The 24,411-nt window shown below is 35.7% G+C and overlaps 1 protein-coding gene across 4 annotated transcripts in view; it reads left to right on the top strand.

Moving 5' to 3' along the window:
- PLEKHA5 (pleckstrin homology domain containing A5) overlaps positions 1-24,411 on the top strand; it is a 254,613-nt gene that overhangs the window by 109,983 nt on the left and 120,219 nt on the right. For all 4 annotated transcript variants that reach the window (XM_030939462.1, XM_030939458.1, XM_030939459.1 and 1 more), the window contains exons 4-6: positions 19,742-19,825; positions 21,175-21,295; positions 23,553-23,657. In XM_030939462.1, coding sequence (XP_030795322.1) covers positions 19,742-19,825; positions 21,175-21,295; positions 23,553-23,657 — 310 coding nt within the window. The remainder of the gene's footprint in view (positions 1-19,741; positions 19,826-21,174; positions 21,296-23,552; positions 23,658-24,411) is intronic.

Raw genomic sequence — 24,411 nt, forward strand, 5'->3', positions numbered from 1 at the left:
TACTTCTCTAAAACATATGCAAACCCTTCTGGTTATAGCAAACTGTGTTGGCTTGCTTATCTATATTTCAAATTACATGATGAAACAATTTTGTTTTCTTAACTTGAGATGCTATTTTTAATTTTTGTTAACAGCAGTTTCATGTGAAAGGAATTTGTTTTAGCACCAGTTATGTTGCGTGCTAGATTTAGTTGTAAGACAACTCAGATTGAGGTATCGAAAAATTTTTATATCAGTAGCATTCTAACAAGGTACGTACAATATGTTTTGTAAAATGGTTTGCCCACACACTGTTAAAAATCCCCATTTTGGGTACAGGGCAGGAACTGTAGAAGAAATACAGTCAGCCACTAAATGTCAGTCAACATTTAATGAAACATTTATTATGTGGTAAGCACTGTTCGAATTGCTTGACATGGTTTTTCTCATACAATAATCAGAAAAATCTCATGAGGATTACATTATTGTTTATTTTCTGAAAGAAAATGGAGTCACGGGGAGGCTAAGTAACCTGTCTGTGGTCAGAAAACTGTTGAGAAAAGGAACTGGGCTTGAACTGGGGTCATCTGACTTCATAGCTGATGTGCTTTTGACCTTTAAGCCGTACTGCCTTCTGTGTGAATAGGCATATGAAGAAAGGTTTACCCTCACTTTAAATTGAAACATACACACAATTAAAACAGTGTGATGACTTTCCTGCAAAGAAGAAAAATAATTGTCAGTATTCAGTATGAGCTGAGATGTAGGGAAAGGAGAAATTTAGTGCACTGAGGTGCAAATATACATTGTTACCCCTTTTTGGAGGATAGTGTGTGTAAATGTTGAAAACATGCACATGTTGTGACCTATCCATCCCACTTCGGAGAATTATCCTACATAGCTAAACACAGAAAAGCACAAAGATATCTGAGCAGTCATCACAAAAGGAAAGTTAGGAATGTAATTGCTGACATGGAAACCTGTCCACAGCATATTATCGAGTGAAAGAAAGCATGTTGCAAAACAACATGTATAGTTCTATTTCCTTCTGTTAAATAAATACCTGTTTATGTTACAAACTCTGGTTTGAAATGATGTTCACCAATATGTTAACAACTCTTATCTTTTCTACTAGTTAGTATACCTTGGTAATCAAATGTCTGGGCAGCGCAGGCACTCTACCTGGGGTTGAATCCTGTTTAATAACTTACTAGCATTGTGACTGTGGGCAAATTACTTAACTACTTTGTGCCTTAGTTACTTCAGTAAAATGGAGATCACTATTATAGAATCTATCTTGTTGGGTTGTGAGGCTCACATGAATTTGTAAAGTGCTTAACATAGTAAGTGATCGATAAAACTGAGCAACCATCATCATCATTTCTGGGTGGTGGAATTCCAGGCAGTTTTAGCCTTTTATATACCTTTTATTGCTTGAATTTTTGAAACAAATATGTATTGTCTTGGAAAGAACAGTAAAACCTGTTTTTTAGAGTCATTTTAGTTGGTGTCCTTACAGTTTAACAAGAAGTATCCATTTATTTAGAGCTAAGTTTATTTTAATACTCAGTAAATGCTTTCTTCAGTAACTATTTGCAACCATATATCTTGGTGTTTTATCCTATGCTATATGCCAATTTTAAGGGAATTGAAATCATATTTTACTCTTGTGGCTGGAAGGCATGCATAATCACAACAGATTCTTCCTGGAGGAGCTGCCTTAGTTTGCGGCTGCAATGACATGTTTGAGTGTGACGTCAGTCTGGTGTCAGACTTCCAGAGTGGCAGGCCAGCCTCACAACCACAGTGTATTTCCTCAGTGCTTCATCCCCATAGTGCTCATTGAGAACAGCTCAAAGACAAAGGAGTTGAGTCTTATTTTTACTCTAGTGTCCTTTTTGCCTGTAATTGAATATCCTTTTAAGAATTGATTTTGGTGAATGAAGCCTGGTGAGTAATTCTTGTTACTTTTATGCATTAATAATAAGTAGCTAATGGCTAATTGAACAGTAGTCCTTTTCCTCTGTTAATGATCCTATGGCAAATAGTCTTTGTAGCTCTAGTGCCAGCACAATGTCTAGTGCAAAGGATTTACATACTATAAATATTATATTGTTGTAGAAATATAAATATATTCAGTAGGTTTTCAAATGCTTGAACATTTTAAGATTTGAGCATTGGAAATATCTTCGTCTTCGTCTCTCCTTAACTTTAGGCTACATGAATACATAGTAGTCACAAATTGCTTTAAAACCTAAAGATTTGTATTTAAAATCTTATTATACCTTATTTTTAACTTACTCAGAGAAGATGCTTGATTTGCCCCTAGACCTCCAAAGAGAATTAGATGAATAATTCCTCAGATGTTCCTGTGGAGGTACTAACACTATACATTATATAATGTTTTTTAAGGTATATCAATACTAGTCTAAACTTATTAATAGAAGCTGCTAGTTCTTTAATTCTTCAATTATTTGGGCCATTTCAGTGATATGATTCAAAATAGGAATCTTTACTGACTTAAAATTTAAGAGCGATATAATGGCAGGAGATTATATATTACAGATAGTATTTTATTTAGCATTTAAAGACATTTCTTAATTTTTAAAGAAATGAAGAGTTCTGCTATTAATTGTAGAGGCCAGGCAAGATTTATTAATAATATCAATTCATGTTTCTTTGAATTGTACTATGTAAATTGATGTTTGCCGTTTTAAAAGCATTAGTTTAAGAAGTAGGTTATGCTGGGTAAGTTTTTTATTTTGTTTTTAGACACAACTATTTTGCTTATAAATTCTTTTTCCCTGTTTCATATGGATGAATGATACCATTGTAATTTCATTCTATTTATATTGTACAAACTAAAGCCTATAAAGTCTTACACTTTGCCATTTCTGGCATAATTGTTTTCTTGCATATTCAGCAGCAGCCTTGTGATTTCAAGGTCTTTTAGAAGAATTTCCAAACAAAGTTTTTTCTTAAGAATAAAAAAAGAATAGTTTTTTTCTTATAATTGTGCTACTGTAGTTTTTTGTGTGTTTGCTACTCTAGTTTTCAAGTCTAGATGAGGAAAACATGATATGGAAATTCTTACTAAATATGTTAAATATTTTCACTTCAGTTTTCTGAAGCAGTTGAAGAATGACTTGCTGTACATATTTTTTGTGAATAATATAGTTAGGTATTGAAGTGATCTAAATCAGCTTTTTATGTGTGAATTTGAAAGGAATAACAAGTTTTAGGAATTAACAATAACAGCGTCATATTATGACTCCCAGTATATTATACATCTATATTTAGAAGCATAGAAATGTAGAAGTAGGGCTTCAAGTTTGCTCTATTTGACTTGAAAGTCTTAATTTAAGATCCACAATTTTTTCCTTAAGTTGCCCAATTTTCAGATTCCAACTAAGATTCTACCCAGTTTAAGTATACAGAGGAATATTTCTATTCTCTTTAAAAATTTATCTTAAATCCACTGAAAATGTTTTAATATGGCTTTAAGTCTGTATTTTAAACTTAATCAGTAAGTTACTGTGGTGATGATGAATTGGAATATTCAGTATACATTTTAAACAAAGATGTTTTTGAGACATTATGACATCATAGGTCATGGGTTGCTGCGAAAGTTCAAGTGAGGAGAAACTATTTCAACTTTTTTTTGTATGAACAGGAAATTAAATCTGGCAAAAAAAAAAAAAAAAAAAAAAAAAAAAAAAAAAACAGTAAAAGAAGAGGGCAATGAGCAGAGCTGTGGGGATAACTTGAAATTAACCTGAAAGTGTTTCTCGAGAATAAAGCAGTGAAACAGAGCACTTGTTGGTTTTCCAATGGATAAGGTATGCTTTGAGGAACGCTTTCCACCAATACTATAGACTGCTTGAAAAAGTATAATTGTGCTACTCTTCTTTGTTTGAAATTTAGCCTAGTAAACTCAGATGGCATAGTATTGGTCTTAAGGCCCTTACAGTCTTAAACTGTATTTTTGTTTCCTCGTGGTAGACAGTACAAAACCTTGTATATATGGCGTGCTTACTAAATATTTCAACAAGAAGAAAATGAATTGGCAAAGCAAGTTAAGTACCTGAGGTGGATATCTTGATCTTTGCATTGTAGAGACTCCATCTTCACTCTGATGATCAAAACCTGCCAGTTAACTAGCCTATTGATAGCATGCCCTGCGTTGTACTCTGCTGGAAGGAAATGTCTCCAGAGTGAAATATTGCCATCACAGTGTCCTGCAGTGGACAGTGGATTTCCCCACATGTCTCTAGTTATTGCCCATTCTGCTCACAATGTCACTGCTGTAGGAATTGGGCTACTTACCCTGCTATTCTGGGTTGGATTTCTGTCCCACTCGTGCCTCATCTGCAAGTGAGAAATTTCTCAGTGCTTGAGGATAATGATTTGTTGACTAAACTGAACCTAAATTAAGTGCTGTGTGCATCACATGAAGTGCATTACTATTTGGGTTTTTTCAGGGTTTTAAAAAATATATTATTTTGGAATTGAAGTAAAAGAAAACCTAGTAGGGGAACAAATACATTGTTTCAAACTTATATAGTGCATTTTATATACATAAACATATTGTTAGTTAAAGCCTAGATTTTCAACCACATTTCTTTGTGCCCTAGCCAGCCTCAATCTGCACTGAACTCCAGCCACATCTGACTAATCCCGCTGATTCCACCAGGCTCAATTCAAATGGTAGCCACTTCCATAATGCCGTCTCTGCTCTTTTCCTTTCTAAGCAAGATCAATCCCTAATCGGTTTCCCCTTTGTATTTTGTTTATGGTTATGTGACTCTTCATGTTTATTTATTTGTATTTATAATATTACTAAGGCTGTGTCACCAGTGCCTACCACATATAGAATGAATAAAGATATTTGTTATGCTACGAGATAGCTATTTTGAAAGAAAGCCAACCGTTTTTTACGAAATCTTTTTGTATCATAGGAATATCATTTGACTTATGAGTCAGGTACTTTTTTATTCTTGAAGAAATGGTTTAGATCAAGCTCATGCAGCATATGAAAATGAATATTGCACGATAAAGAATAAGTGATTAGCAATTTTTTTCCTATTTAAATTGAACTGTTCCTCTGTCAGTTTGACTCTATTGGAAAGAATGTGTTTTATCTACAGTAAAATAATTGGATCTCTTTAAATTGTGTGGTATTTTATGTATAGGGTATAATTTGGTTGACTTTCTAAAGTGGAGTGTGACCACACACACAAGAGTAGATTCTTAAACTTTTACTAATTTGCCTTTTGCTTCCTTCCCAATGGTATAATAAACTTCTATTTAACGCATGTAACAATAAAATATTACAAATTAGCATTCATTAGGGAGATTTTTTTTTTTTAAGACAGGGTCTTGCTCTGTTGCCTAGGCTGGAGCATAATGGCACCATCATAGCTCACTGGAGCCTTGAACTCCTAAGCTTAAGGGATCCTCCCACCTCAGCTTCCTGAGCAATTGGGGCTACAAGGATGCACCGCCTCACCTGGCTAAGTTTTATTATTATTATTATTATTATTATTATTATTATTATTATTGTAGAGACAGGGCCTTTCTTTATTGCTCAGGCTAGCCTCAAACTCCTGGCCTCAAGCAGTCCTCTCACTTCGGCTTCCCAAAGTGCTGGGTTACAGGCCATGTATATTTTTGAATGCCATATTATTGCTTTTAAATGACGAGAATCTTTCTGATTATTGAAATGTTTCTGAGTTGGGGTCGCCCAGTTTTAAAAGTCAGTAAGACTTTTGTGACAATATTTTTATGCAAGTGACTCTGCAACTTTTCGAGTAAGTATTCTTTTAACCCACTAAAATATACCTGTGAGCATTTTTATTCTGTTATGTGGCTTTATTATAAGGGCTTTTTCCATGTATCATTCAACAGTAAACTTTAACCTTGGATCACATTATCAGTGTTCCTTATTCATTAAATTTTTTTTATAATTGTATGCAAGCCATTATACTTCACATTAAAGATGATGCAGAGAGCCCACTATTATTTAAAGCAAGGAAGTGACATAATTTACTTGTTTTTAAGAAATCTAATTCGACTAACATTCAAGTTCAGCTATTCTATGGTGAGGGCTCTATTAGATCCAGCTAACATGCCTTGGTATATAACCAGATAATTTATCCTTTTAAAGGGATAGGGGTTTTATTATGCTGCTTATGGTTAGTTTGGTTTGGTTTTGTGGTTTTGATTCCTATTCTACAGAAAGAAGTTGAAGCTCAACTTGGAGGATAAACTCAATAGTGAAGAGTCTTGTTACAATGAGGTGGATTGGGATGCTGTTAAGAGAGTCTATGTTGTACATGATAAATACATACTGTCTTAATTTTTCAGTTGAAAAATAAATTGTAAAAATAGCTGGGTGCGATGACTCATGCCTGTAATCCCAGCACTTTGGGAAGCCAAGGCAGGCGATCACTTGAGGCTAGGAGTTCAAGCCTAGACAACATGATAAAACCCGTCTCTACTAAAAATACACAAATTCGCTGGGCATGGTGGTGGTGCCTGTAATCCCATCTACTTGGGAGGCTGAGGCAGGAGAATCACTTGAACCTGGGAGTTAGAGGTTGCAATGAGCCCGAAATCACACCACTGTAATCCAGCCTGCCTGGGAAATAGAGTGAGACTCTGTCTAAAGAAAAAAAAAAAGGAAAGAAAAATAAATTGTAAAAATAAATATATATATATTTTTTTAAAAGAGAGTCTTGGAACCATATGTGCCAGCACAGTGGCTGAGATGTTATTAGCAGTCAATATCACTTAATTCTAGAATACTTGGCAGAAAATTACTTTGGCAAATTAGTGTGTACATTTTAAGAATCGTATTTCTGTTTTAACCATATAGTACTAGTTAATCTACCCTTTTTCTAAATGGTTAAGTTCAGAGTCACTCAAATGACTTACAGGTGAAAGAATTATCTAAATTATGTTAAGCACTTTTGCTTTTAATTTATCAAGTGATGTAAAATGTAACTGTGCCATGATACTTGGGATGGATGTGATAGGTACATTTTGTTTTTAACTAGCATCATTCTTACATTACTTTCAAAATTGCTTTAAACTCATTAAAAGGTGTTCATTTTGTAAATTCCGGTGGTTTTTGTTTTGTTTTGTTTTGTTTTGTTTTGTGTGTGTGTGTGTGTGTGTGTTTTCTTTTTTGAGACAGAGTCTCAGTCTGTCATCCAGGCTGGAGTCAAGTGGCGCGATCTCGGCTCACTGCAGCCTCCGCATCCCGGTTCAAGCAATATGCATGCCTCAGCCTCCCTAGTAGCTAGGACTACAGGTGTGGACCACTGTACCTGGCAAATTTTTGTATTTTTAGTAGACACAGGGTTTCACCATTTTGACCAGAGTGGTCTCGAACTTCTGACCTCAGGTGATCCGCCTGCCTCAGCCTCCCAAAGTGCTAGAATTACAGGCATGAGCCACCCACACCCAGCCCATTTTGTAGATTCTTAATGTGTATGCTGGTTTTATTCAAGAGAGCTTTTAAGAAAGATAACTTCGAAATTATCAGTGAAAAACCAAATTCTAAAACGGGAGTTGATATGTGAGCCTTTTATGTTTTGAACATTTAATTTTTTTCCCCTAAATGTTCTTAATGTCTGTAATAATGGTTTTAGCTTTGTACTTAACAGTGTTACATCATACTCATATTTTCTCACTGGGGTTTAAGTCATCTCCTCTAAGTCAAGCAAGATTTTTAGTTCCTGTTGGGTGCAACACATGCTTTACAATTGTTATTATTTGTATTTAAATTCTTTGATACCGGTAGTGGTAGAAATGTGAAGTAACATTTCTAAATCTGTTTTGGTGGTAATTTTGTCTGAACAGCTAAGAGTAGAAAATGATTGTGAAACTTCCAAGGATGAGAGGCATTGGGTTTAAAATTAAATCGGAATTGGGAAAGGTTTCATTGCTGTGCTTCAGATAGAAATGATCCTGGGGTGATGGTAGGCAGTGAGATGAGAGGAGGAGGGAAGAGGAGCAGTGAGGGAGGCAGCATGTGCATGGCACATCTGCTGTCAGTGGAAGAAGGAAAGGGCCTCTAAGGAAAGTATGGCTTTATTCTGTTCTAGTGTCGTTGAACAGAAGATGAAAGACAGAACTGAGAAGTCTCATTGGCTGTGGAAGAGTTGGAGAAAGGGGCAGCTGTTGAAAGGTTGGGATCTGAAAAGGAGAGCAGCTCAAGCCTTGGAGGCACTCCTATTTGGAGTATGACTTCTGGCAACTTTCTAAATGCTATGAGCCTCAGTTTATGTATTCATAAACTGCAAATAATAACACCTACCTCAAATGGGCTCTGTGAGGATTGTCAAGGCCATTGTGTGGCAGCTGAATATGTGAGTAGCACTGAGTGAAATGTTTAAGTGGTAGCTGTTATGGTGGTAATCATACTATTTATTTATTTGTTCATACTATTTATTTATTTATTTATTCATACTATTTATTGCTGGAGGTGAGGATGAGTGAAGTTTTCACACCTTCTTTTCCCTTCTTTTCCCCCAACAAATTGAAAGTTACCCATTTTCTAAATGATGAGAGGAGAAAGAATAGAAAATAAAGGGTTAAGACCTTAAGGAGAATTTGTAGATGGTGGGTAAATGAAACATTGAGGTTTGAGCAGGATGTCTGGAAGCAGTTAGTTCTAAGTTAAAGGCAAATGGCATTTAGAACTGAATGTGGGGAAAGGAAATATGTACTTTTCATGTTTTACCCCACAAAAAAAATTACAGTCTTTGAGATTGCTAACTCAGTGGTTATTTCTTCACATAACCAAGATGCAAGAATTCAGTTTCAAGAAAGGCAGAGCACTTTTAATGTTTTTCTTTTGTTCTTAAAACATTGCCTTTAATTGTAGGCACAATATTCTGTGCCAGCATATTTTCAGTTTAAAAATAAATTGCAGAAACAGTCTTTGTAGCAGCCAGATTTCAACAGGACATTTTTCTCCTTTTTATTACAATGAAAATAAATTAAAATAGTTAGCTATGTAAAACATTAAGAAATTTTGTATTTATTTAATAATAATTTTTAAATTACTTGACTAGCATAGGCTGAATTGATTTAATAACTAAATGGCTGCTACAAACATGTTTTTTAAACCTAATTAAGATTTGATTGTTTGAGTTGCAAAATTACAAGACACTGTATGATTTCTATTGATGAAAGCTCTTCAATTTTAAGACAAGCTGGAGAGTATAATTGTTTTATAGAGTAATGAAACTAAGGCCAACTTGAGAATGTAGTAAATTATAGTTAAAAATTATAGTACTCTTCTTGGTTTCACTAGAAGGATACTGAAAACACAAGTTAAAAGCATACATCTGAGATTTTGCTGCATAGTTTTCTTCATAGAGGAATACAATAACTTCCATAGTTTCCACACCTCTTCTGCCCCACTCAAGTCTAACATTATTGTGGATATGTGGCAGCTTTTGTGGGTTGGGCCTTTATAAAAGTCCAAGTCATGATACTGGCTTTTGTTGCCAGGATCGGCAGAAGAATTGCCAAATGGCAGCTGCCAAACCAATATGCTGTTCTGTTTTTCTTAAACTAAATTAAATATTTTTCTCTTTCCCGTAAGGGAAATACATGATTCAGAGCAAATCACATAAATGGGTTGACATCTTAGTTTAGCAAGAAACAACTGAAATCTCTTCTGTGGGATTCTAAAATACATATTACTCGTTTTGCACAGTAGATACATTTTCAACGATGTTACCATGGTTACACATATGAAACACTGCATAATACAGCTTGCTTTGCCTGACTGTAATGTATCACTCAGAAGAATAGTATTGGCTGTTATTGGCAATATGTTAATAGCAATTTCAATATTCTTTTTAAAAAGCAGAGTGGATTTTGGATTAAAAAGCAGAGTGGATTTTAACTGCTTTGTCACTGAAGTTACCCATGAAATAGAGATTAAAAAAAAAAAAAAAAAAAAAAAAAAAAAAAAAAAAAAAAAAAAACCCCACCAAAAACACATACTCCCACAAGGAAGAACTGCATTAAGACAGGTAGTCAGTGTGTAGCCAAAACATTAAAACATATTACTGAAGGTAGAAACAAAATCTCTAAAGGTCTGAAGTTCAGGTTAAATCACCCTTTTACCTTCGCAAAGCAAGAAATTAGTAAAACCATTTTCCTCTTTTACCATATAAAACACAGAAATCTACTTTTGAATATACTAGCGCACATATTTTCTTTGGACCATATGTAAGTTGCTTTGTCTAAGAAAACAGAATATTTCTTAGCCTCTTCCTTCCTCTTTTTCCTTATATTATAATATAACCTCATTTTATTCAGTTTCCTCTAGGTGGGCCACAGACAAAGTTGTGTATCTTGACTGGAGTTAGCTTGCTCACCATAGTAGTCCCACTTATTTTGCCATTAGTTGACTTGGACATGGAATCTCGTATCTCTGACTAGTGAGATTCTTGAGAAAGATGGCCAGGGAGATTTTGGGAAACTTAGCGGGCAAATCATCCAAGGTCAGGAGTTCGAGACCAGCCTGTCCAACATGGTGAAACCCCATCTCTACTAAAAATACAAAAATTAGCCGGGCGTATTGGCAGGTGCCTGTAATCCCAGCTACTCAGGAGGCTGAGGCAGGTAAATTGCTTGAACCCGGGAGGGGGAGGTTGCAGTGAGCCGAGATCGTGCCATTGCACTCCCACCTGGGTAACAAGAGTGAGACTTTGTCAAAAAAAAAACAAAAACAAAAACAAAAAAACCCAAAACCTTCTTTTTAACTCTAGACTTTGTGGTTCAGAGTATTGCTTTGTGATACAGCAGCCAGCTGGGGCTTGTGAGGTTGCCTAACTAAAAAGCATAGGGCAACCCAATAAAGGTGGCAGTGCTGCAGTATTAAGCAATCCTGAGTCATCATCTCTTTGAAATCATAAATATTATTTTAAAATCAGGAATAGTTCCTTTCCATACGTGATTTTAAAAATATATCTCATTTACTGCCTTTTTTTTTTTTTTTTTTTTTCTGAGAGGAAGTCTCACTCTGTCGCCCAGGCTGGAGTGCAGTGGCATGATCTCGGCTCACTACAAGCTCCACCTCCCGGGTTCACACCATTCTCCTGCCTCAGCCTCCCAAGTAGCTGGGACTACGGGCACCCACCACCACGCCCGGCTAATTTTTTGTATTTTAATAGGGACGGGGTTTCACTGTGTTAGCCATGATGGTCTCGAACTCTTGACCTTGTGAGCCACCATGCCCGGCCTACTGCTTTGTTATATATATGTAACATTACTGGAATTTTTAAATGTTTAAATCTAGTACATTTAAGGCTGGGCACGGTGGCTCACACCTGTAATCTCAGCACTTTGGGAGGCTGAGGCAGGTGGATCACAAGGTCAGGAATTCGAGACCAGCCTGACCATGATGGTGAAACCCCGTCTCTACTAAAAATACAAAAATTAGCCAGGCGTAGTGGTGGGGGCCTGTAATCCCAGCTACTCAGGAAGCTGAGGCAGGGAACTGCTTGAACCCGGGAGGCGGATGTTGCAGTTAGCCACTATCACACCACTGTACTCCAGCTAGGCAACAAAGCGAGACAAAAAAAAAAAAAAAAATTTAGTACATTTAGTACTGGATTCTTTTCTATATAAATCAAATTCTGATTTTTAAATAACTTCTAATAAGGGTATTTTACCTGTAGGTATCAGATAAAAGATGTTTGCATTCAATGAAGTTCTGCATGGTTTTGGTCTTATTAGATGACAGGAATTTTAATACCAAATTTCTTTTGTCAGTTACTACTTAATTGCATTGAATAGTTTCTTTCCTTGTATAATTTGAAGTAATTCTCCATTAAGAATGAAATAGTCCCCTCACTTTTATGGACTTTTATTATTTTAACTGGAAATTTGAAACATCATATTAACAAACAAGTTTTTTTTCTAATAGCATATTTTAATTGGGGTTTATATTGAAATGTACACTTTATGTGTTTATTTTCATGAGAGAATGGGTGCATGGTTATGATGTTTTTTAAGGAATGCCATTGGCATCCTCCTTTATATGTCTCCTGAGGAGGGAAAACCATAGCAATGTAGACTCTATGAAAAGTATCTTCCTTTAATTACTCTGGAAAGGGAGACAAACACCAGCTTCCCCCATTTTCAGAGTGCTGTCATACAGTTTTAGTTATTTATATAAAAGAAACCTGTCACTTAAAGTTGATTTAAACCTGGTAAATTGCTCTTCCTTCCATCACTAGTTCATAGGAGCTGTGTGCTTTAGCTTTCTCTTTTTATCTAAGCTTCCAGAAAGCTCAGAACTAAGATGTCTGCTTAAAAGTTCAGCATAGCCCAGGTGTTCCAGTAGTTACCTACATAATTCATTATTTGGTTTATAAAATACAGAAGATTGGAAAAGGAATTAGTTAGACTAATGAATTTCTATTTTATCTCCAGTAGACATGTCATTTTAGTGTTATACAATTTGATGGAAATATATGTACCATTTTATATGCACACCGATTTAGTCGTCTTAAAATCCTTCACAACCAAATTATTATTAAGTGAAATAATAGTTTCATAGAAGCTTTAAAGTATCAGGCCTTTCATTTACTCTTCTGATTATAGTAAATGATTAAAACTTTGGTAATAAATAGGAAAAAGACGTAACGCCAAAGCACAAGCAAACTATGTTGCTATTTATCAATTCCTTGGTATCTTTTTTTTTTTTTAAAGTGGCGGTGGGGGCATTCATTCATTTTATACTGACCTTTAGAGCATAATCATCAAGTTGAGCTTGTAAATATGACCTGTTTTCTTTAGCCCTGGACGCTCTAGATTAACGGAGTCCTTAAAAAAATTTTTTTTTAAATTTAAATTTAAATTTAAATTTAACTTAAAAAAAAAAGAGAGAGAGAGAGAGAGAGACAAGGTCTTGCTCTGTTGCCCACGCTGGAGTGCAGTGGCAGTCATAGCTCACTGCAGCCTCAAACTCCTGGGCTCAAACATTCCTCCTGCTTCAGCCTCCCAAGTAGCTATTTTAAAAATTAGGTGGTTGTGGTGGTGTGCATCTGTAGTCCCAGCTACTTGAGAGACTGAGGTAAGAGGATTGCATGAACTTGGGAAGTTGAGGCTGCAGAGAGCTGTGTTCACATCACTGCATTATGACCTGGGGGATAGAGTGTTCAATCTTTAATACCATACTTTTTTGCCCAGACTTGAGTGCATTAGTGCTATCTCAGCTTACTGCAACCTCTGCCTCTTGAGGTCAAGCGATTCTCATGCTGCAGCCACCAGAGTAGCTGGGATTACAGGCGTGCGCCACTATGCCTGGCTAATTTCTGTATTTTTAGTAGAGACAGGGTTTCGCCATGTTGGCCAGGCTGGTCTCGAACTCCCGGCCTCAAGTGATCTACCCTCCTTGGCCTCCCAAAGTGCTGGGATTACAGGCATAATACTATATTTTTGAATATACCTTTTCTATGTTTAGATATATTTAGATACACAAATATTTAACATTATACTGCAGTGGCCTATAGTATTCAATGTAGTAACGTGTCATACCTGTTTTTATCCTAGGGGCAATAAGCTATACTATATAGCCTAGATTTATATATAAGTATATTTTCTATTTTTATAGTAGGCAGTACCAACTAGGTTTGTGTATATACACTTTATGATGTTCACACAACTAAAATCACCTAATATGTTTTAGAATGTGTCACCATAGTTGGGATTGAGTATGATGAAACAAACAAAATGTATTACCATAGTTAAGTGACGTGACTGTATTTGGGTGGGCACGAAGTTAAACTTTTAATTTAAATAATTGACCAAATACTAATATAATGATGACATATACACAACGTCCTGCAGTTCATAATAATTGTAAATAACATTTATCGAGTGCTTATTGTTTTCTACATCTCCATTATAAAGTAGGTTCCATGAAGGCAAGGATTTTTTTATGTTTTTCTCACTGCTTTATGATACATTTTCATTTATAAATTAGGCACAGTGGGCCAGGCATGCTGACTCATGCCTGTAATCCCAGCAGTTTGGGAAACCACAGTAGGAAGATCGCTTGAGCCCAGGAGTTTGAGGCCAGACTGGGCAACGTAGCAAGACCCCATCTCTGTTTTTTAAAAAATTAGGCACAGTAAAAGATTAACTATAATAAATAATAAAAGTGTAACAGCACGCCAGCATCACAAACCTTGTACTTTGGGTGTGTGTGTGGAGGGGTCATTATTAAGTAAAAAAAGGGTTGTTTGAACACAAAAACTGCAGTACCTCAACAGTTAATCTGAGAACCAGGCCAACTACTGAGTAACTAATGGGGCAGGTAGCATCGACGGTTAGAGACACTGGGCAAAGGGATGATTCACGTCATTGATGAGATAGAGCAGGATGGAGAGAGATTTCATCACACTACTCAGAGCAGCTCACAATTTAAAACTTATGAATTGTTTATTTGTGGGATTTTCTATTTAATATTTTTGGACGGCGGTTGACTCAGGGTAACTGAAACCATAGAAAGCAAAACCACAGATAAGGGAGGACTACCGTATATAAATATATGTCTATATAGATGTTATATTTATGAAAATATTTGTGTGTATATATATGTATATGTTGACTAAATGAAGGAATAACCTGTGACATAGCTGTGTTTATTCAGTTGAGACACGGAGAGGTAAAGGAAGTTGCAAAAGATCACCTAGCTATTAGGTGGAGGAGCTGAGATTCAAACTTATGTAGTCTGATTTCAGAAACTGTGCTCTCAACTACTAGTGTTTTCTGCTACCTCTGTTGTGTTTAGAGAAATACAGGCACATGAATAGTAAATGTTGCTTTCCTTATTCAGTAGAGTCAGTTATTTTAAGGGTTATGATAGCCTAATGCAGGGCTTCCCACCCTTAGCATTGTTGATGTTTCTAGAGGTTTATTTGGACATGGAGGGCTCTGCTCTGCATTATAAAATGTTTAGCAGCACCCTGGCCTCTACGCAGTAGACACCAGTAACATTTCCCCAGTTGTGACATTCACAATGTTACCAGGGATTGCCAAATGCTCCCCTGGAGGCAAAATCACCCATTTGAGAACCACTTATCTAGACCTACACATTAAAACATCATCAAGGGAAGTCTGGAAGTAAGAGTAGGTAAACACTGATACTGTATTTAGAAAAGTCTGGACTTCCTCCTAGGCCACAGTGACTACAGAGACAAGGTGGGAATTAGTTTGTCCTGTGACCATAGGTATGTCTTATATCAAGACCTGAATTTGGCTGGGCGCAGAGGCTCATAACTGTAATCCCAGCACTTTGGGAGGCCAAGGCCAGTGGATCACCTGAGGACAGGAGTTTGAGACCAGCCTGACCAACATGGTAAAACCCTCTCTACTAAAACTACAAAATTTTTTTAGCCAGGCGTGGTGGTGCATGCCTATAATCCCAAATACTTGGGAGACTGAGGCAAGAGAATCACTTGAACCTGGGAGGCAGAACTTGAAGTGAGCTGAGATCGCGCCATTGCACTCAAGCCTGGGCAACAAGAGTGAAACTCGTCTCAAAAAAATAATAATAATAAGCTAAAATAAAGATGTGAATTTTATCCTTTTTATAAGGATTCTTCTAGAAATACAAATTTTTTAAAATACTTTATTTTCAGCTCTTATTTTTTTATTAAGCATAAAATATCTGGGAAGAATTTTTTTAAATGACACCTTGTTTCAGTGTCTGTTAAAATTCTAATGCATTTTTAATAGGATAGTGATACGGTAGTTTGTAATTTAGTAGTGCAATATATTTAGCAAAAATATAGCATGTGTGTCTCTAAAAATCACCTCATCGTGCAAAATCTGGAAACAAAAAAATGCAGGGCTTGGGGGGAAAATGGATTTAGGAGCACACCACTCAAAAACTTCATTAGCGACACATATAGGAACCGAATAAAAATGGTAGCGTCATAAATATGACATTTGGCCTTGAAAAAGACCCACAGTTTGCTTGTGAAAGTAACTGGGTGTTGAAAGGGTTTCAGCACGTGAATTATTGGGAAGTTTTGGGGGGAAGGTTATCTGAAATTGAGTTGAAAGCTGTAGGCCCGGTGCAGTGGCTCACACCTGTAATCCCAGCACTTTGGGAAGACAAGGCTGAGGGATCACTTGAGGCCAGGAGTTCAGGACTAGCCTGGCCAACATGGCAAAGCCCCATCTCTACTAAAACTGGAAAAAATTAGCCAGGCACAGTGGCACATACTTGTAATCCCAGTTAACTTGGGAGGCTGAGGCAGGAGGATCGTTTGAACCCAGGAGGCGTAGGTTGCAGTGATCTGAGATTGCGCCACTTCACTGCAACCTGGGCAACAGAGCAAAACTTTGTCTCAAAAAAAAAAAAAGAAAAGAAAAAAAAGTTGTATCACCAGATATGGATAAGTGTGTTTCATAAAACAGGCAATGAACTGAAGTAGCTGCTACATGTTTGAGGTGTGTGCAGATATACATTTTGTGTATTCCTGTGTGGCTGGGTTTTGTCAGGTGCAGTTTTTTGCATCTATCTAGAGTCTCTTACAGGTAAAATCATGCATAAGCAAGTGCCAAGTCGTGTTATGCTCAAATTGTTCCTTTAACATACAAATCATGTTGAAACAGTTCCAGCAAGCATTGTAGCAGAACTGATGATTCTCTTGATCTGGATTTTGAGGCCCATCAAAACAACAACAACAACAACAACAACAACTTGTGAAATGTGGAAAAGAATGGCAGATCTAAGATGAAAACATACAATTTGTAAGAATACAGGGGACAAGCTTTGGTAGAATTGAGAAAAGGCTAGAATCATTGTCTTCCCTTCCCTGCCCTTCCTGTGGTCCTGAGCAGTCACTCCTCTGTTGTGCCAAGGACAATGGTCAGGACCTAACAGTGAGCCAGCTACCTCCCAGGGTGTCAAGTGCTGTATCTATTAAAATTTTTCTAAATATTAACAGATGGCTCTATGTGTTTCTTAGACCACTTGAATTAAGGAATAATAGAAACACTATGTTTCATTAATGATTCTACTTTTACAATAGTCAATACGGAATTTTTTTTTTTTTTTTTTTTTTTTTTTTTTTTTTTTTTTTTGGTTTTAGTGCATGTTTATTTCATGACTGATTTGGTAATGTGGAAATCCCCATAAGCCTTGGTGACTGAGGCTGTTATTCCTAACACAGAGTTAGAATGTTGTAAACATGAAATTTTATACAATAATGGGGTTGAAATTGGAACCAAGAGAGGGTGGGAGCTTACTAGTTGGCTTGAATTAATGCTTTGCCTTAAGTAGGATGCAGAAATACCAATTCCAAGAATTTTATAAAATAGGAAGAAAGGAAAGTATATGTGGAAATAAACATCAACTACCATAAACCAGAGCCTACAAAGCAAAAAGCATAACATCAAAGCAGAGTCTGATTAGATTGGCAAGTTTACAATCTGTCTCAGTATTAAATAACATTCCCAGCTTCTGACCCAGTCCAACTCAGTGCTGAACCTTATGGCTTGACCTTTCAAGACTCTCACTTCTTATGATTTATTCTTCAACGGTTATAGACTTGTTGCATAGAAACATCTCACAAGAGAGTGTAGTTCATTTCTCAATTTCCCAGCAGAGATGCATCAGAGCAAACTCAAGCATTGGGGAAATCTAGCATGTTCATTCATTTCTTTTTTTTTTTTTTTTTTTTTTTTTTTTCCTATGAGCACAGGGTATTTTGTATTGTTTTCTTTTTTTTTTTTTTTATACTTTAAGTTCTAGGGTACATGTGCATAACGTGCAGGTTTGTTACATATGTATACTTATGCCATGTTGGTGTGCTGCGCCCACCAACTCGTCAGCACCCATCAATTCATCATTTATATCATGCAATACGGAATTTTTAAAAAACTTTATCTATATCTTTATATTAATACAGTTTCAATTTTATTTAATGGATTAAGTTTCAGGGTATTGAGTTACTCAAAAAAATATGAAAATTAGGATTTGGAAAAAGAACTTAAGCATATGAAATTTACCTGGAAGTTTGCAGGTTGTGGTTATAGACTTCTCACCATACAGAGCATATGTACTAATATTTTAAGATTAACAAAAAAAAAAACTAATATTCAATACAGACCTTACAAGGTAAGTTTTCTAATGTCAGGCATGTCAATGATAGGTCTCTGTTACAGATTACTTTATGGTATATGACCTAATGAAAATTATTATAGACTATTTAATGTATCAATGTATACTGCATATTATTTCGAGCATCTAATATTTTTGGCTTAAATACATAGGGGTTTTTTCCTTCTTTCATTCAAGAACAGTTGAAGACCTTATCACTCAACCTAGAAAGAATACTGTTTCTTAGGCAAACATCTTATTCTCTAAAAGTAGTCATAACTTAATTCAAAGCCATTTTTTTCAGTAAACATAACAGATGTTTCTTTGTTTTTGTTGTTGTTTCCACGTTTCATTTACTTCAGATTTTTGCTTCTCCTTCAGATTTCATTTTTTTCCTACAACATACACTCCTCAAGTGTCAAAAAATTAATCTCATTACATTGTCTATATAAAGGTTGTTTTGTAAAACAGAAACACTGTAAAGTATTCCTGTTTCAGAACCTTCTGTTTTTTTAAGGTACTGGTGCCCATATAGTAGTACTGTTAGGTTTTCTTTCCATTTATGAATTTGGCATTAGTACTCTGTAATGCACCCATTTTGGACCATAAAACAGTGGAGGTAGGTAGACACTCATACTTATTTTTCATGACCCACCTATGAAGTATAAAATACAGTAATCTTTGTATTTTACAATGCAATGTAAAGAGCCAAACAGCCAAATCAACTTACTTTTTTGAGGGGAGGCGGGTAGGGGGGAGACAGAGTCTCTCTGTTGCCCAGACTGGAGTGCAATGGCACAATCTCAGCTCACTGCAACCTCCATCACCCAGGTTCAAGCAATTCTCCTGCCTCAGCCTCCTGAGTAGTTGGGACTACAGGCACACGCCACCACACCCGGCTAATTTTTGTGTTTTTAATAGAGATGGGGTTTCACCATGTTGGTCAGGCTGGTCTTGAACGCCTGACCTCAAGTGATCCACCTTCCTTGGCGCTCCAAAGTGTTGGGATTACAGGTGTGAGCCACGGTACCTGGCCTACAACTTACTTTTGTTTATAAAATAATGAAAAAGGATTGAGACCAGACTGAGAAGGGATGCATTTAACTGTTTTGTAAAAATATAAGTAACATTTTCACACATAGGCACTCCCAGTAGATAGTAGGAAAGATATATTTAGGAATCTCAAAAGGCTGGTGGCCAGGCACCATGTCCCACGCCTGTAATCCTAGTACTTTGGGAGGCCGAGGCGGGTGGCTCGCCTGAGGTCAGGAGTTCAAGACCAACCTGACCAACATGGTGAAACCCTGTCTCTACTAAAAATACAAAAAATTACCTGGGTGTCATGGTGGGCGCCTGTAATCAGAGCTACTTGGGAGGCTGAGGCAGGAGAATTGCTTGAACCCAGAAGGCAGAGATTGTAGTGAGCTGAGATCGTGCCATTGCACTCCAGCCTGGGCGACAAGCATAAAACTCCATCTCAAAAACAAACAAACAAACAAAAGGCTGGGAGGCTGAATTTCATTTCCTTTGTAGACTAACTTTAATATTACAATAAATAAATGGGCATTTTAAATACCTACACATTCTGTTTTTCTTTTATTCTTTTTTCAGCCATAATGAAAGGAAAGTGACCTGCAAACATCCAGTCACAGGACAACCATCACAGGACAATTGCATTTTCGTAGTGAATGAACAGTAAGTAAAGAGTTTCATGGAATGCCTGTATTCAAAATTGGGTTAGCATTGAAATTGCTGTTATTTATATTTCAATTTAATAGCTTTCTTATCTGGACATTTGTAGTCAAGTATAATAACAGAATGCCAGCTGTTCATGATGTGTCATATAGAAACCTGACTTAAACATTTTTTCATGAGGAATGTAATCTCAGAAGCTGTTTTTATAGTACTTCAAACACAGTAAGCTCAAGAGCCTGGGATGCAAGCGTAGAGAAACTGTGTAAACTTGGTTAGATTAATAAAGTAATTTGAGCTCAGTTTTCTCGTCCTTAAATCAGATAGTGATAATTACTATTTCACAAGAGTTTTATAAGCGTCAAATGAAATATGTGTAAGAATGTATTACACTATAGAGCTATTCACAGAGTTAGTTACTGAAATTGTTATTGCTTTTTAAATTAGAATAATCTTATAATTCATTTTTAATTTTTCAGTTGGATGACCAAGTAGAATATCTGCAATAATGTCTATTAAAAATAAACATGATAGGCCGGGTGCGGTGGCTCACGCCTGTAATCCTAGCACTTTGGGAGGCCAAGGTGGGCAAATCACTTGAGGTCAGGCATTCGAGACCAGGCTGGCCAACATGGTGAAACCCTGACTGTACTTAAAAAATAGAAAAATTGGCCGGGCGCGGTGGCTCAAGCCTATAATCCCAGCACTTTGGGAGGCCGAGACGGGTAGATCACGAGGTCAGGAGATCGAGACCATCCTGGCTAACCCGGTGAAACCCCGTCTCTACTAAAAAATACAATAAATTAGCCGGGCGTGGTGGCGGGCGCCTGTGGTCCTAGCTACTTGGGAGGCTGAGGCAGGAGAATGGCGTGAACCCGGGAGGCGGAGCTTGCAGTGAGCTGAGATCCGGCCACTGCACTCCAGCCTGGGCGACAGAGCGAGACTCTGTCTCAAACCAAAAAAAAAAAAAAAATAGAAAAATTAACTGGACACGGTGGTGCATGCCTGTAGTCCTAGCTACTGAGCAGTCTGAGAGAGGAAAATCACTTGAACCTGGGAGACAGATTCTCCAGTGAACCAAGACCGCGCCACTGCACTCCAGCCTGAGCAACAGAGTGAGACTCCTGTCTTAAAACATAATAATAAATAAACACGATAATAATGTATTTTTGACTTAGGAAAAGTGTTAGCTGTATTTAAAGTTGTTGTAAGTACTAAGGCCTGATTCTAGAGTAACTAGGGTCCACGTACTGTGAAAAAGTAGGACACTCGCATAGTTAACTGTAGGGAACTGTTATTGTAAAGCGGGTTACATACACAGCAAGTTCTACCATTTTGACATATATTTTCAGGACTGTTGCAACCATGACATCTGAAGAAAAGAAGGAACGACCTATAAGTATGATAAATGAAGCTTCTAACTATAACGTGACTTCAGATTATGCAGTGCATCCAATGAGCCCTGTAGGCAGAGTAAGTTATTTTGCTTTAAAATAATTACTGATAAGGAGTAAACAGTATCCATACCGTTACTCATAATGGACTTAAAATTATAGAATAATCATTACATTTTTATTACTACATGAATTTGGAGGTGATTGATAGAAGAAGCAATTGCAGCCTGAAATATAAAGTAATAAGATTGTAATTCAATGACTTAAGTTTTCAAGTTTGGAATAGTTTTAGAAATATAATATTTGTGAGAGAAAATGGACACTCTTAAGTTTTAAAGGTGATGATTAATGTAATAGCCTAGAAATCAAATTATCTGACTATAAGAATGCATAGATTGAGAAAACATTTTTCAGCAAAACCATTGTAATAGTAAATTATGTTTATTGTAAGAAAATAGATAATTATAATAATAGTATTTAAATGCCTGTTAAGGTTTTTGAAATAAAATTTTGTTAGGAGATTATAAATGAATGTAAATTTTCAAATAATATAAATAATTTCTGATTATTAAGTAACATATATCCAACAGGCTAACTGAGCATAATGCTTTATGAGTATATTTCAATTAAAATCTGGTGAAATTGATGAATGAATTGAGAGCCACTAGGTCATTGTCTTGAAAGAAAGTTGAATCTATTCCTCATACTTCACACCAAAAATTTTCTAGATGGATCAGTTGTTGAAATGTTAAAAACAAAACTATAAAAGCACTAGAAAAAAACAATGGAAGATTAAAAAAAAACAAAGATCAGAATGTAGATGGGCTTTCTAAATATGACATAAAACCCAGAAGTAACAATATAAAATAATGAGAAATTCAACCACATGTGATTATTATCCATGCAGAGTATCTGCAATTCGTTTAACAATTAAAGAATAATTTCCTTATAATTAAAGAAGTACTGTGAATCAATAAGAAAAGGGCTTACGAGCCAGTTTGGAAATGGGCAAATTATATGAAATCAGTTTTCAGAAAAGAAAATGGAATTTACCCTTAAATATATGAAAAAAGATGCTCAGCCTCATCCATCATATGAAAAATACTAATTAAAACCAGAAAAAGACACCATTTTCACGTACAGATTTCCAAAGGTCAGAAGTTTCATAACACAGCACATTGACAACAGTATGGGTAAATAAGCATTCTGTTTATATAGTGAGTTCCAAGAAATAATGGAACAGAAGAGTGGATATTAAAATATGCGGTCATTTCAGAAAAATATTCATCAATCATGAAAACAGTTATTTTAGATAGATAGACACACACATACAGTGATATTGGTTGCCCCACAGTTGCGAGTGGGGTTAGCTGCGTGCTGGAGCCTGAGAGTGAGAAGTAGATTGATCTTTGTGTATCTTTTTATGTCATTTGAGTTTTATACTGTTTTTAAGCATTATCTGTTTGAAAGTAAATTAAAGTCCATCTAGAAAACATGCTTTAGGAAAAATTTTGTTGATATCGGGCCTTAAAATTTTCTTATATACTAATAAAAGCTTCCCAAAACAAAATTCTAATGAAGTATGCTAGATTTCCAAAGATTCTAAACAAGTGGAAAAGTGAGAGATAATTTTATGTTACTTTGTAACTTCATTGTTTTCATTTTTGTTGGTCACCACTATGATTCCTGCCAAAATAAATCTTCATGGTAAGCATACCAGTATTTTTAAAGATTGTTTATCTTTATGTATACTTTGAAGAATCCAGTAAACCCCATCTGTCTGGTTTAAGTTCAGAGTTGTCCATAAAAAAGAAAACACTACATCACATTAAGCAGATCCTTCCCATCTTGTTTTGACTTGATGTGATATATTTGTTTATATTTAATATCTGTATATTTCTCCTCGGACTGAGTGCTGTTAACTTTCTTTAATTGAACCTGCACTATTAAATGAAGATATAAAGGGAAAAGTTCTGTAGTTTGGTTTATTCTTAAAGATTTGTTAACAGTTTTTACTCATGATCTATTCATTTTATATAGCAGATACGACAAAATACTGCCACATACTCTGTGTTTCTAAAAATTGTATATCCTGTCCGGATTTTAAAGGAAATATTGTAAAACTTTTGATATCCTGGGGAAAAAATTTTGGTGCAGAATTCTTACACTTCAAACAACTAACCCAGCAAAAGTAGAATTTTAATAATTTTTCTGAAAAGATTTAAGTCCCGCAGTTCTTGGGAAAATCTGAAAAGAGATTAAATTTTAAGAGGAAAATAAGCTCAAATCTCTAGGCATTAATACCACATTTTCTGTCATGCTCTTTTTCTATTTAGACTTCACGAGCTTCAAAAAAAGTTCATAATTTTGGAAAGAGGTCAAATTCAATTAAAAGGAATCCTAATGCACCAGTGGTCAGACGAGGTTGGCTTTATAAACAGGTATTTTTTTTTTTATTTGTTATGAAACAAAAGACAAAATTAGAAGGAACCTTTTAAACTGAAAGTACCGAAGACAATTCTATAAAATCATAAAATTAAGAAGGAACTATGGAGAAGCCACCTAGGTTCTTTGCTTGTTACCCCTGAAAAATATCAAGGGAACAGTGAAGACAGAAAAAGGAGTGGACATTACTTAGAACAGAGATTGTGTGTTTGTTATGGGTGTTTCTAGATTTAAAATTAAATATATGCTCTATGAAAATGATAAGAAATAACATGGTAAAAGTATCTAGACAAATATTTTTAAAAGTCAAAATTGAAATAACTATTAATACAAGGGTGTTATTCATTTTTCTATTGATATAAAAGTTGTTAGAGAAATATATAGTTGTGTATTTCCCCCCTTTATTTGTACAGAGATTTTATAATTATTTCAGATTTCTGTGAGTTTTTTCAGATTTTTGATTCTATAATATGAGACTATTTTTTCTTCCTCTTACGTTTTTTGGTTATGTTTTCTTTACTTTTTCTTTTCTTTTTAATTTGCTCATACAGGGTTTACTCTCAGACATCCTGATTAGTTGGGATTTATATTGTTGCACTGACTGAGGAACTTGCTATCTAAGCTTTTTTGAAACCTCATTAGTTTTGGAATTAGTAAAGATGTATATACATTACCTCCTTGGATTTTGACATCATTTCGATTACATAGAGGCTATTTACTTTCCAGTTTGCAACTGGGTGATAAGTGACT

The sequence above is a fragment of the Rhinopithecus roxellana genome, chromosome 10 (assembly GCF_007565055.1).
Source record: "Rhinopithecus roxellana isolate Shanxi Qingling chromosome 10, ASM756505v1, whole genome shotgun sequence".
NCBI lineage: Eukaryota > Metazoa > Chordata > Mammalia > Primates > Cercopithecidae > Rhinopithecus > Rhinopithecus roxellana.